The following is a 16,962-nucleotide window of genomic DNA, read 5'->3' as shown; positions in this document are numbered from 1 at the left end:
TGGCCTGCCTCTTATCACCGAATTATTGCCCTTAATTTGTTTTTTCTGCTGAAAGATGGATTTCACTTTAGGATTACTGGATACTGTACTGGCATTTTGTGGTCTCTTGTCAGCTCTTATGAATCTAGATCATAGCTGTCTTCAATGCCTCTGACATGTCCTATATGCACAGTCTCTTGACTAGTCTGTCTCAGCAGATTTATGAAGCCACATTTGGCCTATGAGGAGATGAATGGACGTTTTTGATTAACTTCACGACAGAGATTCCATATGACAGCAGAGTCTTCTGCTTGGCACTTACTTCAGGTTATTCAGGGCACATTAGAGATAAAGCATTCTACTCCTTAACAGATATGCATTTTGAATTATTCAATACTGAATGGACATATCACTTTAAAGATATTCCGAAAGACACATCTCTCAGTTTACAGTGGATTTCGTACTCCTGTTTAGAAACGGAAGGTTGTTTTAAATGAAAAGTTGTGCCCTTTCTGGGAAATAAACTTCTTCTTCTTCTTCTTCTTCTTCTTCTTCTTCTTCTTCTTCTTCTTCTTCTTCTTCTTCTTCTTCTTCCCTATTCTGCATTCTGCAGCTGCTAGGATATTCACAATTTAAGCCTATGCAAGCCTGCTAAGTAAATCCTATTGAGTTCAATGGGGCTTGCTCTTATGCAAGAATGTGTGGGATTTCAACCTATGGGCTACACAGTTAAAACATACTACTACTTTAAACAATCATGGCTTTCCCCAAATAATAAATTCCTCTTCTGGTGAGGGAACTGGTGAGGGAATGTGGCCTGAGGAGAGGGAGCATGGCTGGGAAGGGGTGTGGCTTGGGGAGAGTCACATGGGCCAGATAGATAGGCCATAGGGGGTTCCATTTGGCCCTCATGCCTGAGGCTCCCTACTCCTCCTCTAGGCAAACTACTTGTACTCTTCCATCTCCAATACAGTATAGAGATAATACCGCATTGGCCCGAATATAACCTGCACTCAAATATAAGCTGCACCTTTAAAACTGGAAGGGAAAAGAGAGGGGGGGAATACCGAGTATAAGCCCCTCCATTCCTTGCTGCTCCTGGCTGCATACTGGGGGGGGGGGAGAGGGAGCCGTGCTGCATTGCTGGTGGCCTTTCACCTTCCTTGCTCTGTCCCTTCTCAGCCTTGGGGGAGAGGATAGAGGACAACGCACAGGGCTGCCACTGCTTTGCCACGCTCCTGGTGCTGTTTGCCCCATGCTCCTGGTTGCATACCGTAAGGTTGTGAATATAAGCCACACTTTAACTTTTCATGGTTGGAATTTGGGGGGAAAGTGAGGCTTATATTCAGAGCAATATGGTAATATGAAGTTGCTTCCGAGGGTTGTTGTAAAGAGGACAACAACAGAATGCTCAGTAATATCATTACATATAATTGAGTGGGCAAAATGGATATCCCAAAATGCACTTCAAGTGCAATGTATATTTAGAAACCAGAGCTTCAAGGCTATATTTTTAACCACAATTTCCAAGAATCTAAAACATTATCGCTAACAGATTTGTACATATCATGTCTTCAAAATCCAACTATCAGAGCAAAGTGGGCGATTTTTGTTGTTATGGTTGGTACTTTGAGAAATAAAGTTTGGCAGCCTTAGAAAACGAGATCCTGGAAGTTTTCTGATTACTCATGTGCAAAGCTGATTATGAGATTTACAGCTTTGCTAAAATTATCACATTTCAATTCCCTGCTGTAATTTATTTCAGCATTAAAACACAGCTAGGCAACTTGTATTAACTTCAAAAATAAATAATAAATAAATAAATGAGATGCCTGACTCCAGTCAATCTATAATGTTTGCTAATGTCGTCCATCACATTTATTTATTTGCCTTGACAGGCATGTATACTTTGCAATTGCAAGTATAATGAATATGATTAATTTTGCCTGTGGTCTGTCTTTTGTAGGATGAATCTTATTGATCCCGAGTTTCTTTTAAAAATTAAGTTAATTTGACTAAGGTAAAATAGCTGAATAGGGACCGAGCTCATGGAAGGAATGAAATAACCATATGATCTCTCCTTCACTAGGTCATTGTCTGTGATTATATCTGGAAAGACCATGCCAATAAGCCTGGTGTCTCCGGCAGTGGCCTCCATCTTCCAAATGAAATCTTGAAATCTATCGGAAGCTCCGGAGGGGTCACGGTTCATGTATCTATATACACAGTTCATCTTGGGGGCTTCCAAGAACTGTACAGGCACTTCCTTAGACTGCCTAGTGGTGCTATTGTAGAGGTAAGTCCCAACATGCTGGTTTTTAATGTGATGCAAATTGTTACAGCCAAATGCAACCATAGGCCATTGTACAGTGTATTCAGGATCATTCTGCACTCGGATCTCTAAACTGGTCACTTGGTAGCATTCTACACAAATCAGTCTCCGTAGTAAAGAATTCATATACTGCCCTATACCTGGAGGTTCACAGAATAAAATCAAGATATAAAACCACAAAATACATATTAAAAATAAATGTTAGGGGACCTTTCGGAGGAGATCTGGGAGAAACGGAATTGTTGTTGTGTCAGGAGAAGTATGGTCATGTTCTTCTTGATGTCACTCGTTGTGTGTTTGTGCTCCTACCACACATATAGGAAGCAAGTTGTCTATTCAATATTATTTTCTATTTATCGTCTGCGTGAACAATTTCAGTTAGGGATTAGGATGGAGCAATGTGTTCCATGGGAAAATGTGTTGTTTTGAGAGAGAATCTGAATTATGAGAGAAAGAGGGAGGGAAGAGGTGAGGAATATATAGTGATGTGTGCTTGAGAGAAGAGGGGAGGGAAGGATGGGGGGGGGGAGCTGCTTGCATGTGCTGGAAGGAAGTTGCAAACTCAGTTTCCCATGGATTGGCAGTGGCCTTCTGGGGTTTTTGCCTCTCTCAGGGTTGAAGCAAGGACTTTCTGCATGCAAAATTGCCACCTCCCTAAAAACAAGTCATCATTTCAGTCACAGTTCTTCCTTTTTAAATTGCCTTTTGAGTTGTAGCATTTTAAATGCATTTGGAAGCCATGCACAGAGCCTTTAATACTGGTGATGCATTGTGATAACACAAATATGACGATTTTTGTTTGTTAGTTATTATCTTGGCTTCTGCTGCCTTCAGTTGATTTCTTATTAAGAGGGCAACAATAAGCCACTTTTAACTCAAGAAGATATCGGTTTCTTATTAAAGGGTAAGTAAAGCTTAATGTTGCACAGAAACTTTCTTTCTTTCTTTTTTTGGGGACAGCCTGCTTTTTATCTAGTTTTAAACAAAACAAAACAAAACCACCCTTAAGATTGAATCACTCTAAACACAGAGAAGATGAAAGGGAGATCTTCCCTACCCTCCACAATTGCTTGAAACGAAGCAAGCGGTAATAAGATCAGACAGTCTGGGTAACTAGCCTATTACTTCAGGAAGCCGTTTACATCCATCCATATGCTGTGCATGATGCTTAAGCTCTTGTGTCTGCCTTGGAAAGTGAATAAAATCATCTGGGCTTATTTGGAATGCAAGATCAGATACGGTATGCTGAGTGACACTTAAAAAGAATGAAGCGGTAACTGTAGCTTATTTTCCGAAACAGTCTTGACACTAATGCTAAATTATAGCTTGGAATCATCTAGCATTTTTACCTTTATGAGGAAAGGCTTTTTACATATTTAACATAATTCTAGGGAAAATATACTGGCATTATGTATAAAGATATGTATACTGTAACCAAAGGGCATGTATATTCCCCAGTAGAACACTTTCCGCGATGTTATTGCCATTTGGTGTCATTTCCTAACAAATATAAAATACGATCGGTAAACAAACTAGACTTTAGATTTAAGCTGACAGCTGTTCCTTCAGAAGCAATATTCAGATATTTAATCTAAGGAACACCGAATGTGTTGTGGCTGTTTGAGAAAACTGTACTTTTATAAAAATGAAGGGCTGCACAATTTGGCGCATTGTTCTTGGAACTGGTAAGGACATATCAAACAGCTCTCAAATCGCTTACACATTAGTGGCTGGTGAGTGCTTCCTGGGAAAATAAACAGATTACCTAATGCTTTATTTTGAAAGCAATTCACTGTATTTAGATTTGGACTCTTACTCCGAGTACCACGAATGAGATAACCCATGAACAAGGCCATTGATTATACTGAAACGTTGTGCGTAGTGAAAGCAAGCCCAAATGTGTTGGTGGTTACGTTTGCTCACATGCAGTGGAGCCCCAAGTTAAACGCTTTCTGCACCAGAAGACTGCACATTCATGGGAGGGAGGGAGGACTTCTACTGCAATCCAAATCAGAGAACATCAGAGATGATTAAATAGCCTAATGCAGGAGCTAATTGGCCCTTACTTAGATCAATTCATTGACATATGAATGGCTGAAACCTTCACAGAGAGGATACCCTGAACAATTTCAAGGCATAAACGCAAATGATATGTAAGTCTGTAAGTCATAAATGAAGAGCTGTGGACCCAGTAAAGAAAAGGGGAGGCATCACCTTCTGATGAAAGTGAGATGACCATCCCTGAATATTGCAACTAGTACATACTTGTGGCCAGCTTCAATGTCATCTCACAAGCCCCAAGCATTTCTGATCAAGGTGGTGATGTGGTGGATGACCCTTGCTCCAAAAAGCCTGGTCAAAATTAAATTAAAGGGTTCAAGAGAGCTTAGATACATGGTGTCAATTTCAGTAGACTGCAGTACTTTTTTTTAATGCCTGAATCACCAAGGTGCCACAAACTGCTTCACAGGTCCCTGCTTCAACTCACACAGCCATATAAAGAGGGAGTGTGTGTTCACTTTACCTCAGACAAGCTAAAATCCTTCTGATGCACTGTACCTCTGCTCAGCATTCAGGATTCACTCCAACCAAATGCACACACCTAATTTAAATCAGCTCCAAATCTCTGGGACTAGAGATCTATGAAGGGACTAGGCCTCTCTAATAGACTATTATTCACATCACAGTCATCCACTGACATTGTTGTGGTTAAACCAGGGATGACTTATAATGATGAATTATGAAGTCTCTCATTCACAGTGATGCAGAGCACAGAAAGGTGAGACACATACACATTTTGGCAAGGAAGTTGTAGTGTTCATTAAAAAAATTCAGATGCTGTCTCACATAGGGTTTCACCTCCCTGTCTCATCCCTGGTACTGTGGGAAAGGGTTTGATAAGTGGAAACAACTGAACTAAAGATATGTCTGCATGGCAATTTTGAAGACAGTTGGGATTCTCATCTAATAGTAATCCAAATAGCTGAAGCCTCTTTTGGCTTAAACTGTACTGTGCTTCAGGGGCACTACCTAGGGAAGACTGGGCAGGGGGCAACGGTAAAGGGACCCCTGAACATTAGGTCCAGTCACAGATCACTCTGGGGTTGCGGCACTCATCTCGCTTTACTGGCCGAGGGAGCTGGCATACAGCTTCCGGGTCATGCGGCTAGCATGACTAAGCCACTTCTGGCGAACCAGAGCAGTGCACAGAAACGCCTTTTACCTTCCTCCTGGAGCGGTACCTATTTATCTACTTGCACTGCATGCTTTCAAACTGCTAGGTGGGCAGGAGCAGGGGCCGAGCAACGGGAGCTCACCCCGTCACAGAGATTTGAACCGCCGACCTTCTGATTGGCAAAACCCTAGGCTCTGTGGTTTAACCCACAGCGCCACCCACATCCCTGGGGGGCAAGGACCCCCCCAAAAAAAAATTCAAAGAGCTGGATGGGCCCTCTCAAAATTCTGTGGCGGCCATGCACACACGCTATGTGGTGTGCTCAATTCACATGCGTATGCTGCAGGGCTTGCACACGACACCTGCTGATGTCACATGGTCCTGGCACCCTCGATTGTGGGGGCAAGGAGGCATGCTTGCTGTTGTTTCTAGCTGCTTGGAACAGTTCCTAGCCGTCAAGTAAGAAAGCAAACCTTTTAAAAAGGTAGTCCTTGGTACCTTCTTATGAGGTGGCATAAGGGCTGCCTTTTAAAAATGTATGCCTTATTGCTTAAGGCCTGGATGCTATCAGACAACCTGGCTGCCACCACAACCAGCAAACAAGTGTTCAACGTGACCCCAGAATTGATGGGGTGGAGTCATGTGTCCTCCCTCCCAGAGAGGTTGTTGGAGGAAAACAAAACAGACTGCCCACTTGGTTTTGGTAACACAATGCGTTGTGAGATCTGTTCATTTGGAACAACTTGAAATGTAGCTGATTCTTGTACACTTTGTGCATTTTCCAACATGTGTGCATGCAAATTAACATATGCAAAAGTAACCGCTACATTTATTTCTCTACTTTAAACTCCTGCTCTAATGTTTATATTTGGGAAATACAAAATGGATGCACTTCTGAAGCGATTCCATTCCATTTGATTAATGGCTCCTGAGTGAGGAGGAGCCTCGACTTGATGCTATGTCTGTTCCAGAAAGCAAACATAAATTGTGATAGTAAAAATCAATGTGCCAGGATATTTAATTCCACATGGGCCTTTTACAGATGAGGGGAAAACTTTGCTTTGTGGTTCATTCCAAGTTTGATCCAGCATATATCCACAATCCACATTCTTAATGTTTAAATGCTTCAAATATTTATTTAGCATATCTTATTGCTGATTCAAGTTTTTTTTTTTTAGAAAAAGCAAAAAAGGCAAAGATAATTACCAAGGCAATATTAGATATTAGCTCAGTTTACCTAAACAAAAATATAACCTTTTCAAAAAGTACCTTGCAGCTACATAGATTGACAAAAACACATCAATTATAATTTTTACTCACTTTTATAATTACACTGTGAAGTGAACTTTTGGGTGAAGTTGATTAATTAAAAGGTTAGTGCCATTGAGTCACTTTCAGAAGCAATGACTTGGCCTTTAATTAATTCAATATTGAGACTATGTCCAATATTTATGTATATGTTTATGTTTATATTTGTATACATGCTACAGTTTATTATATGCAAATTTGTTAACAGCTTATAAAATGTGATGTGATTACTATTATTATAGTTCTTAACATTTGAGTTATATATCATTATTAAGTTAATTAAATTAAATATAATTAGTAAGTAATATATACAGTAATTATGAATTTTGAAGATCAGTCTCTGCATGAATTAATTTTTTGACATCCATTGATTTCAATGCAGCGTTAAGTACAAGCTTATTCTCATTTAATTTTTTTTAAAAGAGATGTGGTAGAGTTTGTGAATTTGCTGAATCTATTAAGAGATCTAGCCCATGTCACCAACTCCAACACAGTTTGTTCATTTCTTCCATCAGAATGGTGCACTCACCTTAATTGGTCATTGTCTTATATGTCCAGTCTCTACACCTGATGGACCATCCATGAAAGCAAACTCCAGTTTGCTTATCTTTATATGGGTAATGAGGACACCAATTGTGTTTGCCTTGACATACCACATCAGTCACTCTCCAGCAAAGCCTGTAGCACCAAATGATCCTTGATGTAGATTCTAGGTGAGCCTAGATGCAGCATGACAATGGGTCACAACAATCTTATTCTATATTTGAATCACTCATCTGCCACATTTTTCCTACATCCAGTGTATTCTCAAAGCCAGTAGCTTCCCCCCTTTGTTTCATATACTTTTCTTACCCACTTGCCAACAGAATCCTACAGAAAGAAAATAGCTGAGCATGAGAAATACAGTTCCATTCCACTATATTTATTTCTTAGAGCTGAAGCAAAACCTAGGTGAATTCACCTTTCATGTGGAGTTAAGTCTTCATTTGCCACTGTACATGTTATTAGAGACTCTGTATGCACACTCCCTCTATAGTGTTTTGGCAGGGCTGTTAAAAAAATTGCTACAAAACACAGGAGCGGAATTCAACCATGAAACCCAAATTGTACATTAGAAGGGAATCTGGGTTATTGCCCTGACAGTACCAAATTTCACACACAAAAGAGCTGCTAATCTGTAATTTAAACAAATAAATAAATTGTGCCCAGAGTCTGCTTACTTTTGTTTCTTTTAACTTGATATCGCACTGGACTGTGCCACAGCCAATGAGCCTGCACACTGTATTTTTCAGGCATTTGGTGACATTAGTGGAATAAATTTCATACGCAATGAAGGGGGTGCACTCGTTCAGGAGCACATAAGTGAAACGGATAATGCACTGGGAACGTCTTCTGAGAACAAGCTAAGGGAAAGAAGAAAAGAATACAGGTATTACTTTCAGTGACTGCCGCTCTCTTGTAAACATGGAACAGAGTGCATCAGAAGTGATAGCGCTGAGCAAAAGCTCTCCTCCTGTTTTGAAAATCTATCTGGCTTATGAACGAAAGCATCTACAGCCCTGCCATTCATGGTGGACACAGTGGAAGGGGAGGAGGAGGGCAGGATGATTGGGTCCAATCCAGACCTGATGACTTTGAGGTTGGCTTAGCATCCAGTGGATCCTGGGCTGACTCAGCCCTGACTCCTCCCTGCCCTCAGAATAGCCCCAATTTGTGGACTTTCCACTGGTGTGGATAATGCCAGTGGGCCACCCGCCTGCTCACATGTTTGGTGGCTGGCTAGAGGCCAACTGAGCTGGGCAGAGAGGCACCCCCAATAAGGGGGATTTGCATTCCTGCAGTATTGCTGCAGTATTGTGTGCACTTCCCTGTGAGTAAGGCCCATTGAATTCACTAGGGCTTACTCCTGAATAGACACCCTAGGAGTTGACTTAGCTTGTACAGTAGTGTTTCCAGCAGCCTTTCCACTCATTATGGTGGCTTCAAGTCCATGGCCAGGGAACATACGTGAAATTTGTAAACACCATGACCAAGGCTGGATGATGTGGAATAGGCTGTAATCTGCAGAACACAGGAAGTTGCCTTATATAGAGTCAGACCAGTGGTCCATCTAACTCAGTATCTAGCAGGGCTCTCCAGGTTCCACACAGGAGTCTTTCCTGGAGATGCGAGGGATCAAACTTGGGGCTGCAAAACAAGTATTCTACCACTGGCTATGACCCTCCTAGAGTAAGACTCCAGCAAAACTGACCTCCTGCACTAGCTGTGATATATGAGAGCACCTCCATTGCTACCTGTGATTTACAGCATACTCCAAAGAGGGAGCCTACAATCTCTTCATTTTTAAAGGATCTACTGCAGATGTGTGAGTGTCTGAGATAAATGAGATAAATGGAATTGTAATACAGAGTTAGAATTTTATTTAGTGTACCACATAGGGACCTTGGAGCTCCTCTAGTACAACACCCTAACCTACTGTAATCAATTTAGAATCTTACAGCACCCATGGCATATAGATGCCCAGCTTAGGGTTAAGGAAGCAATTCAGTCCAGCTCACATTTTATAGTGAATTTACCTAATCTGCACTTTCCCAAACAGCTACCATCTGAAATGTGCACTTCTCAATATTTTGCATGCAGCTCTCCAGTCAAAAAACATGTACGAAATGCATGTTTTCCCCAACCTAACGTTATTTTCACTAATGTATGCATTTTAATGTGCACAAATGTGTTGCATATGGGGAAAATGCTTACCAAATGTGCCTATTAGGCAAATTGCACGCAAAAATGTGTCTGTTAGGAAATGTGTACTAAAATACTTACGATCTTTTGTAAGGACTTTTAAAAAAAACGATGTGGAAATGTTGCAAATGGAATTCAATTGGAAAAATGGGAAACAGAGAAACTAAAATGGCCCAACTGTAGCCACTCCTTAAATGCTTTCAGCAAAGCAGAGCCCACTCTTGGCAGTCCAGCAGGGAATTATGTGAAGGGTATCTGAACACTCCACACACAGAGAGCCAAAAGAACTGGAAATTTTAGGGTAAATTTTACTAGTGAAAATATTAAAAGAAGTGGAAATTGGTGGGACAATGGTGGTTGGCAAATGTTATGGTCTAAACAACTCATTTCCTTTTCATTTTTAGGTGAACCTGTTGTCTTCAGTAGCTAAATAATCAAGAAGAGCACTGCAAATGCATCTTGATTCATATGACAATCTTCATCAAAATCTACTAATACTTTTTTATTGTGTACATTTATTATTGTATTGTATGATGCAGAAGGTAGTGCCCTCCAAACTTGTGACTGACTGCAGTCCAGATTTGGAGTGCTTTCTTATTGTGTTTTTATTGCAAGGGCTTTTTTCCCTATTTTAGAATTTATTATATTGACCCTTGGAACCACAGAATGTACTTCAAATTTATTTCAGGGTTTTCCATAATGTACATGGGGAGCTGTTAAGCCTCAAAACACATGACAGCATGGTTTGGTTCTGAAAAGTAAGCAAGCAAACAAACAAATATGGCAACTGCCAGGAAATCTTCCCAGATGCTCAGTAATAGGAATATGCTGATGATTTTGCCCACAAAAAGAAATAGAAGGGAATAATGTGAAAATGTACGTGAACTTGTATTTTGGCAAAACTTTCCAATGTTTGCTTTTAGAACTTGACCTTGCAGGTTATTTTTTAAAAAAGCATTGCATTTTGGATTTAGTTGCTGGATTTTAACTTAATCTTAACCAATATAACACTTACAATCAATGTTGTCAGTGTAGATGAGACTGAGCTAGATGGTTCTATGGTCTGACTTCTTAGGGTCCTACTGCATGAGTGAATTTCCTCTCCTCCCCCTGCAGCTGCCCCCCTTAGGATGCCCCCCTGAATCTGCTCTGGATAGTCCATTGGATACAACCAGGAGAATTTGCTCGAGAGATGTATTCTATAAACAACTAGCTGCCCCTGCCACACATTGTTGTGGTTTAGTCTGTTAAATGGGCCTTCAGAGCCCCCCTTTTGACTCCTCCCCCCCACTCCAGGCTTATCCCTGTGATCGGCCCCACCCTGTCCCGATCCATGACCTTTCCCGCCTCCTCCTCCACCCACCCCCACCCAGGGGAGCCCCCACCTCTATTCAGCCTAGTCTGCAAAGCCAAGCCGAGGTGCTGTGGAGTGGGAAGCTTTCCTACCTGCAGTACCAGTGTAGCCGCAGCTAGAGGCCACTGTTGTGTAAGGTCTCCTGATTCTATTTTTCAGCATTCACTTTAGGGTGAGTTGTGTGTTTTTGAACATGGGGTTTTAGGGATTTTATATTTATGTAGTTTGAAAACAAAACTAACCTGATGGATGGTGAATGAGTATGATACATCTGTGAACCCAAGAACGCCGTGTTTTCCCAAAATTTATTAAATTCAGCTGCAACATGACAATTTTTCTTCTTCTCTCCCCCCCCCATGATCAAAGAAGCATCACTGTATCCTAAGGTACTGCCAGCCTTGAGATTTCATGTAGGAACATCAGGTATTGGAGGCACAAGTCCAGGGTGATGGGAAAGGAGCCTGGAGACAGATGTTGAGTAGATTATCAGGGGTCTTAAGCGAGGCTTGGAAAGTCATGGTCTTGGTGAGTCATGGCTTGGCTTACTAGGATGTGCAAAGCGGGTCGGAGAGAGACTGGAAAACACACAAGAAAGCTGAAAAGCGGAGGGCTTGGAGAGTGTATGGAGAACATCATGGACAAGGTTGTTGCCCAAGTAATGACCCAGGCCAGGTCAAGTGGCTGCCTAGATGAGTGCAGCTATACCAGAGCATCGTAGGATAATACAAATGTTTCAGCTTTTTCCAGGGGGGGCTTGTCCCATGCGACTGGCACAAACACAAACCAGAAAGCTCCTTCTTCTAGTCCCTGTTGCTCCTGGGAAAAGGAGCTCCATTCAGTGGGAAGAAATGGCATTTGGATCATTGGAAGAATCTTTTAAATGGGAGCAGGGACCTCCCCCAAATCCTTGGAATGACATAGTGAACACAATCCAATGATTCATCAAGTCCTTACCTTACCATTTTAATTCCCATGAATGAGAAAATAACAAACCACACTTTTAAAGTTTTGCAGTATTATTATTTTTTTGGGGGGGGAGCATATCTAGTCCAACTGATATAGATTTGAATATAGATTTAGATCTGTGTTATTGTTTCCTAAATCCTGCATGAATCCCATGGAGGTGAGGTGGGAGGTGGGAGCCATTGATAAGATACGAACAGAACAGAATTTGGCTCGTAACTTGTACAGATTGTATTCTCCTCTGTAGTTATTAGCTACCTCATCCATATCACTTACTTATAGTCACGTAGTAATTGCCTGCCTATGGTGGCATTCCTTTTTACAATTTCCTCCTGTATAACTGAATATATGTAGTCATTACTGAAAAGTGTAAATAAAGAACCCTTTTAGTGCCATAGTATCCCTAGGTACCCACTGTGCTCTTATTGTCTCTACAACATACTCCCGCATCTGCAGTTCTGGTCTATTATAGGATAAAGTCATAAGTATGAATTAAAAATTAAAATGCTTGTTGTAGACTGGAGAGCAAGGTCTATTAAAGCATTTCCAGGAGAAAAGCTCCCACTGCACCTAGATGGATGGCAGTGAGCACCAGTTAAAGCAAGTGGATGAAAAATTAGAGATTTTCATCATTCAGTTAAATATAGTGCTAAGTGGTATGTGCTAGCATTAAAAGCAAATTACTTACCACTTCACCAGTCACAGCATGGGAGCGTTCTATTGGAAGCCGTATTTTTCAGGAATGCTAAGGCATTGGTTTTATTAAATAAATCAGCTGGTTACACTGATGGAGCGAGCTGAAGGAATAGCAGGATGGAAAAGATGTGTGTGGATTATAATCTAAGAGGGAGAGAGGGAAGGAGAAGGAAATACCTAATTAATTGGTGCCCAGCCAATTAAGTACCATTATACCTATTTCACTCTCAGCAACGCAACCCCTAGACACCAACAATGGCGTGTAACGTCTACCTTTTTGTGTTTTCATCAAGAGTTTTGATATTGCACTTGATCCCAAACCGCACATTTTTGTTTAGCATTCTATCTGTTCGGATCCGACCCACACATCCGTGAGCACAATTGTGATTTATGTGCAGGCGGCTGAGGAAGAAGATCATCATTTGTGTGCTCAGCATTGACAGCAAAGGAGTGCAAGATTTCAAGCAGGGTTGAAAGGTTAACTCATACAAAAGTAAGCTATATTCACTAGGACTGTGCCTCGGATTGGCTGAATCCTGAACCTCATTGGACCTGTTTTGTGAGATCTCAGCTTGGGCCAGGTTGGGTTGCCTAGAGTGAACTTGGACTGTCAGGTGGGAAGACTTCAGTTCTTGTTTTGCATGGTGGAATTTTAACCACCCCAAACTGCCATACATCTTATGCCACGTTTGTGTGGGTCCATTCTCATGTGTCACGCTCCATCCCTACCAGGCTTTATGTGCTCCAACCCTCTAAGAAGCAATGCTCAACACACACACACACGACACCACTTATCTGTCTGTGTCTGTCTAAAGCTTCTCAGCAGCACACTCTCTCTCAGTGTTTTGTCACACTGTGAGATCAAGAATCCAATATGGGGGTGTGTGGATAGGAGCTGGTTTTATTCTCAATGCAGCAGAGGTAGGAAGCGGAAGCGTTTTTACCTTCTCTCATCTCAGTTAATAGTTGACATCCAGTCTGCAATTCATGCCTGCAGAGCCAACTTAACCTCATTCCTCTGTTTTGGGGTTGCCTGAAATATATATATATATATATATATCTGCAAACCTTGGCGTTCCTACAAGTCTGCTAATCTGTGGGTGGTACTATTTCAAACGCATATGAATCCATGCTCAGATAATCTAGTTGCTTTTCATATATAAAAGTATATATGGGAAAGATTCCATGGGGTAGACATTTTATGCAACACTGCTTTAAACAACCATGTATGTCGGAAGGGAGAAAATTGTATTTGTTATTTTTATTACCATGTAGTGTAGCCATTCCTCTTTCTTTCTCTGTCCTCCTTCTCTTTCTTTCTTTCTTTCTTTCTTTCTTTCTTTCTTTCTTTCTTTCTTTCTTTCTTTCTTTCTTTTTCTTTCTTGAAGACTCGTGTCTGGTTATGCCAATCCTGTGACTTACACTAATAGGAAATAATGACACAAGGCTGACTTAACGAGACATAATAGGCTACCTTTAAAGATTGTTCAGTAGGAATGTGCACAAACCTGGCTACTTGTTAAGGAAGCATTTGATGTCCCTTTCCTGCATTGTCTTAACTACTGTCGTACTCGTGCACATAGCTGCTTCTTACATGGAAAGAATGATATAGCTATTCTAGCCATTTCTCACACAACCTAAGACGATCAAAACCAGAATTCTGACCATTTGCAGGATGTTAACACTTGCAACCAGAGAACTTTTTGTACTGAGGGAACAGATACCACGTACTTTAAAAAATATATATCACCCAATCAATACTATTATTATTATAGTAAAATTATTACGCACCCTTTAGCAGCAGGTCCTAGACTGGGTTACAACAACTTAAAATTAGAAAGGAGTTAAGACATAGACGCTTCTCAGAGCAGCTTTCAACAACTAAAATACAATTTGGTGAAAAAGCACTATAAAACCTGTTAGCATTATACCTCCTATTATGTAAGGATTCCCCAGCTGGAAATGGTCCAGGACAGAGATGGGGAACCCCAGACCCTGTAGGCCACACTATACATCCTTCAGGACCAATGGTGGCTGGTGTCCGTTGGGGCAGAAGGCAAGGAGACCAACAGTAGATGGAGGCAGAGCCAATAAGAGGCAGAGCAACCTTCTGACTGATAGGAAGAAAGAAGGTGGGCAGTTGAGGGTGGGTTGAGGTTTGTGAGGCCTAATGGCCTCCACTCCTTTGGACTTTCCACAGGCCAGAGGTGGTTTTAGGGTTGCATGACCAGTTTGTTTTGGCTGGGAGTCCTCATAAGGGAGCTGTGAGGGGAGAGACTCCATCAGGTAAGGCCTCTTTCCACCTGCCTTTCCCCACCCTCTCAATTTGTATTGTATTATTTTATGTACTGTGGCTTGCCGTTGTTTTATTGATTATAGCTTAGAAATTATTTATTATAACTGCTGAGTGGATTTCTGCTTAACTTTTATATGTTATTATTATTATTTAATACTATTCTAATGATTGTTGAATGCTACTTTTTTATATAGGTTACCTATTTAAAAGTTAGGTTTTATTTTTGTATTGCATTAGATTGTTATAAGATGTACATTTTTTTTGTTTCTTCAGCTTGTAAACCGCCTTGAGTATTGTAAGATAGAAAGACGGTATACAAATTAAAAATGATGATGATGATGATGCTATAGAACTGAGCGCAAGAGGTGGGGGCGCCAAATTTTAGCATTGCTGAAATTTGAGAGCCCAAAGTCCACCACTGCACAGGCCACATACCTTCTTGAGCCACACCTGCTTTGCATACCTGCTCACCACCCACCCCTCCACCCTACATGTCCTCACAGTAGGAATGCCTGAAGAGGACTAAGGTTGTCCGTTAACAGGTACCTTGCGAATCTTCACCTGGCCCTTTCCAAATGAGGATTTCATTGAGCTTTTCTGAAGCCTGAGGAGGAAAATGGCTTTCATGGAAATCTTCAGACAAGACCAAGAGCACCGAATGAGGGACTACGTTGTCTGGTACAATGTGATTGAATTTAAATTCATTCTCCTAGTACTGAAATGGGAGCTTGTGTGTCATTAGGTTGTTACAATGGTAATAGTCTGGATTTCCTTTTATCGTCTTTATGGGGATGACACAGATTTATTTTCCCTCATCTGCAAACTCAGTTGTGCAATTTCAAAACTGACATGGCGCTTATCAGAAGTTAATAATTGGCTAGCACAAACCATTTGTTTGATAACACGGAACTGTTCGTTTTGGGTTTCGAGAAGCTAATAGGCACAGCTCTTTCTCTGACATTTGATTTTAATGGTTGTATTGTTGCTCCTGTCTCTGCAGTTAAACGTCTTGGTTGTTTTGCTTGACTCCAGGTTTTCTCTAAAGAAACACAATTTTAACTCCTCGGCTGCTGGCACAGTGTATTGCATTTGTAATTCGTTCATGTGATGTTCTGTTAAATATTCCCACCATAGAAAAAACATTGGTTTGCGATTCCAGATCAATGGCATGGGAAACCATTCAAGACACTGGGAAACTATTCAAGGGATCCTGTATGATTCATGACACAATGCCATGTAGCCAGTCATAACTGACTGTGTGATGATGTCATTCAGAGCAAGGAATGACAAATTAATATACTTTTTTTTAAAAAAAAAGTTGAAAAAGAATTTTTCCCCAGAACTGCCCAAACTGTTAAAAAGAAAATAGTGGGATTTTCTTGGTTCAGTCCCAGTGACAACCAGTGCTATTTTTCTAGTGCCTGAACTCACCACGAATGCCCCCCTTGTTATCTTATAATGACAATGGCACCCACCTGAGAAGTGCCGGAACTGAATGTTGGTGAATTCCGGCAGGGGGGAAAAAAGCCATTCTTGTTAAAATGCAGTGTGTCGGAAGAGATGGAAGCAGACCCAGCTTAGTTGAAGTTTTTATTTTCTGTATTAATGATGTATCAAAAGGTGAGACAAGAATCAATAAAAGAATACGTCTTCCATTCAATGATACAGAATTTATATACATACACAGGGCAGCTTCTCAAATCTTACACTGCACTCTTATAAAGCTCTACTTGGTGGTGAATTTCATTCAGTTCAACAGATGAACTGGTTAAAAATGAACAGGGCTGCAGCCTAAATTCCAGCTATTAAAAGCAGTGGGCTCTGCATTTATTTCAAATATTTCATTCCACTGAAAGCAGTCATGTTCTTCCTTTGTGCACTTTTGTTTCATTGTTCAAGTCGTCGTTGCGCAACAGCTTGCTCTTTTTTCTCTCTTGCCAAACAAGACTTTCCTTTGCAGAATGCTCACCTCGTTATAAATGGCCATAAAGCAATTATGCATAATATGCTGCTAGCTGCAAGATACTAAACCTGATTGAACAATAATAATTCAGTGCAATGTGCCATTTTCTGACTTCCAAGTTAATGTGCATAAGGCAGACAAACCATTGTTCTGT

General features: G+C 40.9%; 1 protein-coding gene across 1 annotated transcript in view; it reads left to right on the top strand.

Annotated features, from left to right (window-relative positions):
- The window catches only part of LOC118090247 (uncharacterized), a gene marked incomplete at its 5' end in the record, with an annotated part of 136,561 nt that extends 123,265 nt beyond the window's left edge, over positions 1–13,296 (top strand). Inside the window, 3 exons of the mRNA XM_088675166.1 lie at positions 2,069–2,275; positions 8,087–8,223; positions 9,941–13,296. Coding sequence (XP_088531292.1) covers positions 2,069–2,275; positions 8,087–8,223; positions 9,941–9,944 — 348 coding nt within the window. The remainder of the gene's footprint in view (positions 1–2,068; positions 2,276–8,086; positions 8,224–9,940) is intronic.
- Between the last annotated feature and the right edge of the window lie 3,666 nt (positions 13,297–16,962).

The sequence above is a fragment of the Zootoca vivipara genome, chromosome 8, assembly GCF_965207765.1.
Source record: "Zootoca vivipara chromosome 8, rZooViv2.hap1.1, whole genome shotgun sequence".
NCBI lineage: Eukaryota > Metazoa > Chordata > Lepidosauria > Squamata > Lacertidae > Zootoca > Zootoca vivipara.
This window is presented reverse-complemented; position numbering and strand designations above follow the sequence as displayed.